The sequence below is a fragment of the Malurus melanocephalus genome, unplaced genomic scaffold, assembly GCF_030028575.1.
Source record: "Malurus melanocephalus ecotype Western Australia unplaced genomic scaffold, MMel_1.1 scaffold_91, whole genome shotgun sequence".
Taxonomy (NCBI): Eukaryota; Metazoa; Chordata; class Aves; order Passeriformes; family Maluridae; genus Malurus; species Malurus melanocephalus.
This window is the reverse complement of record NW_026623323.1, coordinates 1,466,262-1,479,169: the sequence shown is the minus strand read 5'-3', so window position 1 is coordinate 1,479,169 and position 12,908 is coordinate 1,466,262. Positions and strand designations below refer to the sequence as shown.

Sequence of the window (12,908 nt, the reverse complement as noted above, 5' to 3'; positions counted from 1 at the left end):
AATGCATCGCTTCTGTTGGGGGTTTATGCCACCATTTCCTTTCCTTCACCCTGACAGTTTGCCCAGTATATTATGAGCTTCCCCAGCCAGCAGCGGCCAGTCTCCTCGTGGGGCAAGCGAGGAGCCTTCCTCCCCTCTCCGTCCCCCAGCCCTGCACTGCCTCAGCATGGCTCCAAAAAGGCCTACCAGCAAACTCCAACAGGACATAACCAAAAGGGACATTGGACACTTTGCGTAAACAAATGCACAACTCCAGGACACACGACTTAACCGAAACAAGGAGAAGCATTTGCTTTGCCAAACACATGACAAGCTTCTGTTTGCGTTTGCTGTAGATTTTTATATTCTCTCCCCCTTGTCCCCCCGCCCTCCTCCCCCCCATCCCCAAACCCCTGATTCTTATGTGATTCAGATCTAGTGCAACTTTACTAGAGATGTCCTCCACACTGTGGCCTCTGCCTGGATGAGCCTGTGGTTCTGTTTCCTGTATGACTTGTGAAGCAGCAGGATMCTCTGCACTGGCACATCCATGTTCCAAGTTCTACTAGTCTGTTTATCAATCAATTAAATATAGTTTTACCACAGAATATAAAGTATTTAATTGAAGAAGCTGGATTTTTAACAGTAGACGACTATATTATTCTGGTTTCCACCTTTGGATATTAAGAATGATACATTATATATTGTATTTGGCTTCATATCACGGGAAAATTTAATGACATGCCTAGCATGCAAAGTGTTTCTTAGTAGTTTCTATTTTTTCTTTTCATATCGAGTACACTGTCTTTGAACAGTAACTGAGATGGTTTGAACCACAACCAATTTTCACATTGTATAAAGCCTCCAAGTCACACTTCGCTTTTTCAATGTCTGTGCTCAGCTGCGTGGTGGAGACGTCCTGCAAAGTTAATATACATCCACAAGGAAGCTCCTTCATCAGGAAAATCCAGCCTCTCCATGCCTGGGCTTTCCCCCTGCAAAAGGATGCCCAGGGAGAGACTGAGATCCCCRTGGAGTATGGAAGGACCATCCCAACCTCTGCATGGAACCCCCTACCCATGGTGAGGCACAGGACCCAACCCATAAGCCTCTGATTCAAATCCACACTGGTTCCTCTTACAGCTTCTGAAATTCTCAACATCCTCACAAACCACAAATCCATTTTTTGCACTCCTTTGTCATCCAGCAGCTTGTGCCAGGGAGGTTTTGTTTTCTAGACCATTTCTCTGTAGGCAGGAGGGTTTCACAGCCTAGGTAAGGTTAAGTACAACGCTCGACAAATTCACAGACCACGATACAGGAAAGCAAAGCTCGGTGGGAGGGGAGAAGTGGCATAGGAGCCATCGCAACAACAGGAGGAGGGAGAGAGGTGCTCAGCACCTCACAGGGGAAAGGAACCTTGTTCGCATCCTTGCACCATAACATCACCTACAGTATGTTTATAACCATTAAGATTAATCTGAACCAGTTGCTTCAGTTTGTAAACAGTAAACGTTACCACAAAACAAAACAAAAATGCTGCTCAAAAGTAACTGGAAAAATTACAAACACATCATAAAAAAAAAATTAGGACAGCCATAGCCTTTAAAAAAGTTGCAGATAAAATGATACTGTTTAATTTAAAAAAAAAAAAAAAAAAAWCAAAAAAAAAAAAAAAAAAAAAGGAACCCAAAACAGAAAAAAAACAAAAAAACAAACATAAAGAGCACAGAATATACTGGACAAACGAAACTATATAAATTATTGTGACCAAATGTGACACTGGTAGTTTACGAAGTGGATATGTACAGTCAAATTAAACAGTGTTTACCCTTCTGTTCTAATAGTGTTAAAATGAAAAAATCTATTGCCGTTTTACTATACATTGCATTGATTGAATCTTTTAAAAGTCAGGAAAAGTTACCCAAAAAAGCACATCCACTGATTGTACAGATTCTCAGCCCACTTCTCCTCTCCAGGTTCACCACGAGTCCTTGACTCATTTGCAACAATGCATGGCCTCTGGTCCTCGGCTCAGTGAAAGGCAAACGCAGCCCTCACCAGGGTTTCAGTGAGCTCAGGACTGGACCTGCGTTTCCACGGCTCCCTTTGAACATCTGCTCTTACCATATTCAAGTCCTTTCAGAAAACACGTATGGAAAATCCAATGATTTTTTTCTTTTTTTCTGTGTTTTTCTTTGTCTCTTTTTTTTTTTTTTTTTTGGTGGTTTTTTTTTTTTTTTGTTTTTCTTTTTTCTTTTTTTTTTTTTTTTTTTGGTTTGGTTTTCTTTTTTGCAAGGGCAGGGATAAGGGGTAAGGGGGCTGATGTGGGAGCCAGAATTAAAGATGCAGTCCTGTCTCCATCAAACTCTGAAGCGCTCCTCTAGGTGGGATAYGACTGCATCCTGGTTGACAAAATACAGATTGCTAAATCTGTGAGACATCGTCACAGGGGGAGGAATGTCGCCAACGAACTTTTCTCCTCGGACCTTTTTTTGTGAGCGAGGGAGTTTACAGTTTTGTGCTGGGATGTACAGAGGATAKCTGGGAAGGTGGGAATGCAGCTTGAGGGTTTATAGCAGCTAAAGGATAAATGCTGTTATGCAAAAGGTCACCGTAGGAACTTCCTACAGGTGTTGCTGCAGCTAAGTGTCTGTACAGTTGCTGGGAGTTTGCAGGGGAYGTGAGGAATTGTCTCTGCACCATAAAGGAGTGAAGAGCCAAAGGCTGCATTAGTGGGGATAGCACRGTCTGATTTTTCAAGTACTGCAGGGGATGAGAATACCCAGGCGGAAGGCGATTGTTCAGCCCTGTGCACAGGCTTCCYGGATACAAGCCTGGGAAGATGGGGGCTGACAGGGGAAATTTGTGGCTTTCCAGCATGCTGCCTGAATGGAGGCCATGCACTGACTTGCTGCCTTCCCCCTCTGGGTCGGGAACCTTGTCTTTCGCCGGGGTCTCCTTTGGTAAGTGTATAGGAGAGACAGCTCGGATTTTTTTTTCAGAAATGACTTTGTCCAAATCCTCCAGGCTCCGTTTCAGAGGCCGGGCAGTCCCCACGTTTTGAGGGCTCGTTCTCCGGCTGATGATAGGATGCACCATCCCCTCCATCTTCCTCAGGTTCTCCAGCCTCTGGGCCTGCTGCTTCCCAGACCTATGGAGCAACTCGCTGTGTTTTTTCGGGGCTGTCATGGCCATGGGGGACACGCGGCAAGCTTTGGGGTTACAGTCTAGGCTCACCGCCTGGCTGCTCGCAGACTGGAACGGGGAGATACCTTTGCATTCTTGCTGGGCCATGGATGAGTGAGTGAGGCTGGAGCCCGRAGCCTTTGCAGTCTGTTTGTGTATGCTCTTTGGAAGACTCAAATCTGTTGGCTGATCATCTGAAGAAGCCTCCACTGTTGCCTTTTTTTCTTGCTGATGCAAAGATGGGCGATAATTTAAATTTAGTTTTTCCTGGTGTTTGTGTTGAGTAAAAGTAGAAATATTTTCAGACTCTCTGAACATGTCTCGGGGGAGGTACTTTGATGTCTGTTCGTTATTAAGGTGGTGTTCTGTGTGCCTATAAAGGCTGTGCAGATGAGGTGATGAATAAAAATCTGCCAAGAAAGTGGGCACATGGGAGTGCTGCAGTGCCCTTTTCTCACTCATTTTATCTTTGCAGTCCTGGATATCCGACTTGGGTAGGTATGACTCGGCAAGAGAACTGAGGTGGTGTTTTGAAAAATCACAGCGCTGAGGATCCGGTTTACTTAGCATGTCATGTTTAAAAATATCATTAATTGACTTCCTTTCTTCCTTGGTTTTAAAACTCTGTACATGCTGTATGACTGAGGGCCTATTAATTGYTACAGGATCAGAATTAGGGGCATGGGAACCTTGCGATATGCCTGAGGACAGTTCATCTCTGCTGCTGAGTTTCTTTTTGCTGATCAAAGGTGGAGGAGAACCGTAAGGATAGTTACATGAGAGCGCTGCCCCACTGACCTGTGACAGCAGCTTCTTCTTTGCCAGGGGTGACATGATGCCTGGATTACCTTTTGAGTACAGCAGTGGTGTGTAACTGAAAGTGGAGTCATCGTTCATAGACCCAGGCAGCTCCTTYTCCTTGAACATATCGAAGTTCTGCACCACCAGTACTTTGGGCGTTTGCTTTAGTGCGTTGTGTATATCTTCATTTCCCAGCTGGTCAACTTTCACTGTGCAGTTTGCGATGTAATCGGCCATCTCTGGCAGTTTCTCATCTTCCATGTCGCTCTGAGCAGGCAGATGGACTGGGAAGGTAGTGAAGGGCATTTCTGGGGGTTCACTTTCTAGGCTATCAGTATAAGCTTTGTGTAGCCTTTGTTCAGGCTTTGTATCTTCCAGGGCATCTGTTGCGGGGTGTAATCGTTTTGTGACACTGGCATCCAGCACAGTGTCTTCTTCTGGGGGCACGGATGTACTTGAGAAAGAGGACGAGTGCTGAACCTCCTCCTTGGCTTTCTCACTGTTGGTGCTGTTTTCTGTCATGTCTGTCTTCTCCAGTGTCCGAGCTGTCTCTGGTGAAAGAGTTGGAGGGCCTTGCACAGGTTGTTTTGTCTCTCCCACTGTAGGGTGTTCAGGGATGTTTTTCTGGTCAGCCGATTCTTGATCCTTCTCTTGTTCTGATGAAACCTAATGAAATGATTCAACAGACAGTRGTAAGAACGCAGGGTGTTTGGGCAGCCTGTTTACAAGGTTATGCACAGTAYACTGTGGCCTACTTTTAGAGGACTWGCCARCCACCTTGCTGGCACGTGMAGATTTTAACATCAGGTATTGGAYTCAAACAAAGAGAAGTATCTCCTGAAAATACTAATAAATACACCATCCCTGCCAGAGTCACAATAAAGCATTTCAAAACAGTAGATGTTTGTAAGCTGATGAGAGGCACTGGTGGTTTGACCAGATAGCTAAATGCTGAGGTTATATACTCTTTTAAAATTATTTAGGCAAATGCAGCCGAGCAGATTTCATAACAGAAATGATAAGACTATAGAAATTTCTCCTACTAGCCAATTTCACCTAAGAAAAACACACTCTTCCTATGCTTCTCCTTCCCTAAAGTCTCTCTAGCACAGCTATCTTAAAATTCAGTGATCACAGAGAAGATCATTCACACCCAGTTCTGCATTAAAGTGTGAAAATGATAGAAATGGCATACTAGAAATCCCTATTGTAGGCAGCAAATCACTGCCACAGCTTAACTAGGACACACATTTTTTTATTAACGGATTAAAATGAAGTTGTCAACATTCAGTAAGTGTGTGTGCCTGCTATTACAAACATGGCTTTTATACGTTCWCGTCAATGGGACCGCGGCTCGTTCTGCTCCCCCATTAATACAGCTTGTGTGCACAATTCACACTATTCATCCCATTATGTAGCTGGCTGAACTGTGACCCGCACAGGTCACCAGAGCGTCCCATCTGTGATCCAGCTGACTGACAGCCCTTTTCAAAACTGCTGTCACTCTCCTCTGACATGTCGTGGTAGAAGACAGTCATAAAACGGCAGCATTGTGCGACTYCTTTATTATTATTGTTTTCTTTCTTCCTTCATTGTAAAGATAAGACACATCGAGAAAGTTATCATCTAAATGCTGCTTTGTGGTCTGTCGCAGGAGCAGGGAATCGGAGACGGTCCTAACAAATCTAACCCTCTCAGAGATTTATTTCTTCACAGCTGCTTTTAAATATTCCTGTCTGTTTGGWTGGCCTATTAGTTACAGTGTCTGTTAGTCATCCTAACTTCTTCTTTTTAAACACATAGCTGTCCTTTGTAGCCAAATACCATCATTAGGTCCTTTACAAAGTACCATCGCTAGTCTCTTGAGCTTATAAAATTACAGGCAAATACCAGACAGATGAGCAAAGCAAGGAGGAGAAAAAAAARGAGAATCATATTTAATAACTGTACATTCTGCTCTTTGTTTCTGTTAAGCAACACTTTGATTGAAGTTTCAKCTATTGTGAGGAAATGTGCAGTCTAAGGCTAATAGCATTTTGTCTGGTGTCTTGTTACACTGACAATGTCATTGCGATGGCAGGAAAACAGTGAAGARCACAAAGGCAAATGCAATCCTAATAAATTAAAGTTATATTCTCACCCTGCATAATTCTAATGGTGCAAGAATTGAACATGCAAYTGCGAGGACCACACATTTGTAACTGGATTACACTTTTCCAGGTCACAGCTACGGCCAGCTTCCAGGCCAAATGCAGAAATGCTGTAAGCGTGCCTACACATTTATGTGGTGGCTGTAGGGCTCTSCCTCAGAGCAATACCCATCACTCCTGTRCCTGGATGGGCGCTYAGGAAGGGRGCCCCACTGCCAGGGCAYGGCTGCGGTGTGAGAGATGTGCAAYCTTCTGCCTGGCTCCACCCAAAGGAGCTGAAGGTCTCCTGCCTTCTACCCCTGTTAAATGCCATGTCCTGGGCATGGAGCCCTCCGTAKGGCAAAGCACAGATGAGTTCTGGAGCCCTACACCCAGCCAGGGGTGAAGCATCCACCCTGCAGCCCCTTCGCTGCTCAGGCTCTGTGTGATCACTGACCCGTATGGTGACTGACATGGAGGTCAAGGTCCTTAATGGCCCACCCTGATCAGATAGGGGCAGGACACATCTTCCACCCCAGTCAGGGAGGAGACATTAATTTTGCTATAAAAGGTACCATTTTACAATAGGAAACTGCCATAATTGTACATTTTTATTGTCTCGTCTAGGCTCCCTACATTTTCGATAAGCGCAGCTTAGGAACTCTTCCTGCAAACCACACAAAAATAACTTCAGTTTAAACAGCAGGAAGTTTGAGATAGGGAACAACAAAAGCAAGGAAATTCAAAGTGAAGGCTGTTGCTCTGTTGCTGACTTGTTATGTTGGGCTTAGCAGCAGTGGTACAGATAGTGTGTAATGTATCTTGCTGATCCAAGACCTTCAATAAATAACTGGGAATGAAGGAATGACAAGGGAAGGGAGCACAAGCTTTCACTTCACTTCTCCTTGCTTTGGGYAATTTGTCTTGCAACCTTCCAGTGACTGAAGTACGTTTGTGTGTACTCTCCTTTTGATTTTTTATTTCATTTTATCCAAACATGGCTCCCCCTACTTGAAAATTACTATGYAAGAGAAAAAGAAAAAAAATTCTGTCTGGGGAGTGCTCTTAAATWAGATATTAATGGTACTGTTGTTCAAGGCAATTTAAAACACAAAATCTTCTTTGGATRGGAGATTAAATTGTCCTTGTAAGCACAACTTAAAGAGATAAGGGGACATGAAAACCAAAATTTTCTGTTCTCAAAACTGGRTACATGAAGTCTTAGAGGCATCTCTATTTACAGGTCCTGCATTGTTTTTTTTAAACAATGAAGAGGAGGATTGTTGATAGCTGACTCAACAAAATTTCCAAACAAGTTCAGAAACAGGACTTCTGTACCTGCCAGACGCAATGAAGTCAAAGGAGCAGCCATAGTCTGCTGGGCACGTCATGTGTTTTGAATACTTACTTTCACTGCAACGCCTTGAAGGCTGCTGTGATCTGGCAGACTGACACAGGAAAAGCAACATGTTTTGCAGGGGTTGTGTGTGAGGAGCTTCACCACCTCCTTCACACGGTGTGCAAGCRGGGCACAGGAGAGAGTGGGCAGGATGTGCAAAGGAACGTGCTTAAATAACCGGAGCAAAAACCCCATTGATTTTATATCACTTAACAATACTTGAAATTTACCCTTATTTGCAGACAAATATGAATTCTTTCCCTGTGCTGTGAACACAGAATCCCTTCCATGAGGGCTGTCCTATGCCTGCAAATAACGTAGGTCTATGTGGAAACTGGGGCCTGCCTATGTGAAGCAGGGTGCCATGATAGGAACCTCTTATGTCTGAATATGAACCTCAACTGAAAGCCATCTGCTGCTCGGGAGAGGAAAGTCGGTCTTGGGGCTTGGAAGGTGATTCCCTCAGAATGTGACCTTTTAGTTCAAAAAGAAACTTAGTATAACATAATAAAAATCCTAGGGAGTAATACGTTTTGTAACAGTCATGCATACATCTGTGAGCACAGAAGGGCTGATCCAGAGGTTACCATTACAAAAATCAGCTGTGTCCAACAGTTACCACAGTATTATCAACAGTATTAGAGGTTCCCGCACCCTATACTTAGATTAGGAAATAACTGTGGTAGTWGTGTGGTTTCCCTTTGGCAGCTGCTGATCTGTTAGTGGTGACCACTGTATAACACAAAGAGCAGAACTGGTACTAGGCAGATCCAGCGCTTGGTCCTGCGCCATCCCCACTGTGCAATATGGAGCTAAYTGGCTGCCATTCGCAGCCCAGCAAAATCCCAGCACAGACAGTATCACAACAGCTGAATTTCCATTGCTGAGCAAACTAAAAGGCCAACTGGTCGGAATTCTCCAGTTTAAATTATATATTTTATCACCGGATTTCATGTGATTAAAGCTGTGCATTTTTAATTGAAAAACTGAAAAGCAGGGAAGCAACCGACCTCAGATGCATCTTGGGGTTTCTGTGAATTATCTTTTTCCTTCTTGCTCTTTTGGTTTTCATTTTTGATGCGTTTTGTTCCAGTCACTTTTGTTTTCGCTTCACCCTCCTGGGAACTGTTATCCTGTTTTCGAGGTTTCACTGGAGGCAGTGGCTTATCTTCCTCTCCTTTAATAAATCTTTCATATGGCAGGATTAATCTAGGGGATTAAGGAACAAATAATTGATCAGGTTTTGCTACTCTAGCAAAGAAAAAAAATGCACCTACTATGAGCAGTTTACTTAATAAATCCATTTTCTTCCATGCCATAAAAGCAACAGTTTAAACTCTACATCTATAAATCCAAGTATAAGAAATCAATTTATTTGGCAAGATTATTATGTGGCATAAATTCAGTGGACTTAGAATTGGTGTGGAGCAGTTGTCAGCRCTCTGCAGTGGTTTGTAGGGCTACACCAATTTGTACCTGATGAGAATATCAGCTATTATGTTTTAGCCTGATTTAAAAAAAGAAAACCACCATTTTTATTTTCCCTTCCCAACTTTAACATCATGCAACAAACCCCAGGAAAACACCTACAAAGCCGCAAGTCAACTTAACAGCTACACCATTTCCAGGCTGGTGGCTCCYTTGAGTGCAAGAGTGCCAGGAATGTGGCAGGAGCCGGGAGAGCTGGGCTGCAGGAACCCTACAGGGGTGGGCACAGCACCCACCACGCYGTCAGCAGCACCAGCCCAGTGCCACCTGTGCAAGGTGCCCATGTAGTGACAATCACCACGCTCCTGCCTTGGCCAGGGAGCCTTTTTAAGGCAAAAGGGGAGAGGAGGAGAGTTAAAAATAAAGGAGTTCTTCACAGTGGAACTATCTACCACAGAGTGAATGAAATTGCTTTAAAAACACAGGGAAGAAACACAAACAAAAAATATCCTCCCCTGAAAGCATCAAACACACCAAGTATTAATGTCTTTGTTTTCCCTTTGCAATTCTTGATCTGAAAGCAAAAATAACTGATATAATTAAAAGGGATGGATTGCATTACAATCTCAGTTTCAACTTCAGTGATTAAAGTTTTTATAATGCATTTTGGTATGATTAATGACTCACTGTGGGATTAATACAAGACTCAGACTTTAAAAATATGAACTTTAATACAGCAAACGTAATTTGTTAAAAAAAAAAGGAAGACAAGTTGACTCTATGAAGAAAATGTACTCTGCTTATAAACAACATAAATCTCCTCAAATACCAGGAATCCTTAATTATCTTTAATCTAAGACTCCAAGGCAGAAACCTCTTTGGTTCAGATATTCGTTTGTTATCCTAGAATCAGTTTCTAAGCATGCAATTTTGATTTACATACTTAGATGTTCAAACACAGTTTGGGCTTAAGAGAGCAGAAATTAGATTGCTCGTGATCATAATATTTTACATTTTAATAAAATACAACATAAATTATGTTAAAATATAAACCTAATTTATGCTATATTAGAAACAAAATTCATTAACTGAGCATGCTCTGACATGGTATGTGCAAAGAGGCGTGAATAATACTTTCTAGCCCTGAATTTGGCAGGGCTCCAGTAATGAAGCTAAGCAGAGCCCACAGGGAATATTCATCTTCAGATCCCATTACAAACTGAGTTTAAACATGTTACAGCTGCTAAAACTGGAAACTGCTCCCTCTATGCAAACTTAGCAAAATAATACATAGTTGCCAAATACCTGCTTCCCACTGTAATATTACAGTTAATGTTTATATAATAAAAAGCATAACTAAGCAGAAGAAGAAAAAAATAATCCTGTTCATACTTGAGGCTGCTACATTTCATTCGCAAAGCGCAAATATTGGTGAAAACACTGAATTCCTCCCCGTGCTGCACAAAGCGCTTTGGACTTCACTAGAGGCAAGGTTGGGTTTCACACAGGGTAGCGCCAAGGCCGCTCTGCCATGTGTTAAATATTTAAAATCGCTTTTAATAAAAACACATTTTATTACTATAATTGTTAGCACTGCGAGGGGAGTGTTTGACTTTGTTTTGTTTCCATGGGAACGCATCACCCATTAAAAATCTACATATTCCATCCGTAAAGGTTTCAGACACTGTCCGGTGCCTCATGGGAGACAGAGATGCTCCCAGCCCCACAAATGAGCCTTTCCCTGGAAGATGCTGAGTGATTAACCCGGTGGCTACGGCCAGGCCGGGAGCAAGGCCCGGGCCGATGCGATTAATCACCGCTCGCGTGCTCTCCGCTGAGCCTTGTAGGGTAACACGGGACTCAAACTCCTCCTCCTGCTTCTGCACCTCACCAGAACCTCATTAGCTTGGGTGCTAATTAGTAACCGTGGCTTAAATTTCCTTTTCTGATCTTAAGGGTTCATGTGGTAGTACAAGGTTTTCATTTTAGTTATTTTTCACTGAGCTCAGCAGTTGGCAGGCCGACAGCAGTAAAAATACATTTCACATAGCCGGTCAGCGGCCTGGAGCCAGCGACAGGAAATCTGGAATTAAATGTTTCGTGTATYGGGGAGGCGGAATGACTAAGGTAAAACTGAGTCAAAACACAAGGATGGCTTGTTCTAGGATTTTCCCCTCCTCGTTTCAAAGGAGGGCCGGCTGAGGTGGCTTTTGGGGGTGGCTGGCGAGGAGCCGGGCAGGAACGCGGGCTGCGAGACCCCAGGGAGCAGCATCGAGCCGAGCAACACCAGCAATTGCCGCTTCACGTAGAGATTTCCGTCGGTTGCAATTTTCACTGAATGTTTTTTCAGTTATCCTGTCATGGTACAACACAATTACCCACAGGATATGATCTTATCATTTGATTATTAGAAGTTTTTATAGCGCAGGAGTAATAAAGCTAATACAGCTCTCGGAACATGTAAGCAGCCGGCTCACATGCCATGAAAGCAGCCGGCTTAGCCAATTTAAGGTCAATATTGCCCAACACTGGAAGAATGCGATCTGCTGTTAGCCAAATAGTTTAGCAGAATGTGACATGTCTGAAACCAACACGAGATTTTTTTTTTTTTTGGTCAAATATTTGCAGTGCAGGTAAGATTTAATCAATCTTTGCGCAAGGAGAGGTAACGATGAGGTCCAAAAAACTGGATCCAGAAACCTCGAATGTATCGTRTGTTGGAAACAACAACCATGTTTTCAGTCGCTTTGAACTGTGGCTGTACTTCCCGACAGGGGGGGAAGTATCAAAGTATTCATAAAAAAGGAAAAGAGGGGGAATATTTTGTGGTCTAAAGCATATTTACTTGTAAAGCCTGCGCGAAGACCAAATAAAAGGGTCTTTATCATGATCAAGATTCCAATATTAAGATTAATAAAATGTATTATTTATAAGTCAATTAACATAAATAGAATATGTAAGCACCAGTGTATTAAAAAAATCTTTCCACAGGCAGCAGATTTTTAGCAGCATGAGGTTTTTTTTTTTTTCCTGGAATAATACAAGAATAACATTTTCCAGCCAAGAGCAGAAACAGTAGGGGAGTCTTTGCTATCACAGGGCTTCTTATTAAATTCAGTCACTGTGAAAAGCCAGTCTCTTTCCTTTTTTTYYTTTTWWTTWWTTTTTTTTTWAATAAAGACAATTTTAAATCAATACAAGTTATATTAACAAATCAGTACTATACTAATCCTGATTTATTACAATCGGCAATATTAAGTTTAATCACRTATAAACTGCTACTCAAAAAAAGATTTTCCTTTAGTAAGTCCTGAATTAAATAATGGTGCAGTGTACTGAGTTTTTAGATCTGCATCATCTGATATTATGAAAAATTCAATGTACTTCTCTGCAGCAGATGTCAGAGGTCAGCAAATCTATTACAGTAATGTAAGTAATCTGGCTTTCTGCCAACCTTTTTTTAAAAAACACTGAAGCAGATAATTTTATATTTACAAATTCTAAAATCCTCCAGGGACTGAATCTCTTTCCCAACAAAAAGCAGAAACTTCACATTAGAGAAATGTATTTCACAGTATATCAAACATGTCTTCATCATTAGCATTKCATAAAAAGAAAAAAAAAACCCCTTAATCTTTATTAGTCAACATTTTGTCTTTTCCCAGCTACAGAACTAACAATACAAGATCTCATCTGAGCCAGTAATATGTATTGATTATGCAGAATGAATGACTTTTTTGGCCCGACTTTGCTTCACAGGACACATGAGAGCACATCTATTAATAGGCATGATAAAAAAAGTAGTTACAATAATGCAAAGGATCTGACCAGCCCAAAAAGAGGAAGGAAATGAAATGTTAAGGCTGCCAGTTTCCTCTTTAATTCTCCCTACTGTGTATGGATATGACGGGACTCTGGGRCTGGGGAGGAACCATATGCCCAGGACACACAGGGTGATGGAGGGAAGGAGGCAGCACGGCACA

The 12,908-nt window shown here is 42.4% G+C and overlaps 1 protein-coding gene across 2 annotated transcripts in view; it reads right to left on the bottom strand.

Annotated features, from left to right (window-relative positions):
* Positions 1-2,207: 2,207 nt before the first annotated feature.
* The window catches only part of ARID5B (AT-rich interaction domain 5B), a 112,603-nt gene continuing 101,902 nt past the window's right edge, over positions 2,208-12,908 (bottom strand). For both annotated transcript variants that reach the window (XM_057368393.1, XM_057368394.1), the window contains 2 exons: positions 8,508-8,706; positions 2,208-4,635 (listed from right to left, as the gene is read on the bottom strand). In XM_057368393.1, coding sequence (XP_057224376.1) covers positions 2,491-4,635; positions 8,508-8,706 — 2,344 coding nt within the window. In that variant the 3' untranslated portion in view covers positions 2,208-2,490. The remainder of the gene's footprint in view (positions 4,636-8,507; positions 8,707-12,908) is intronic.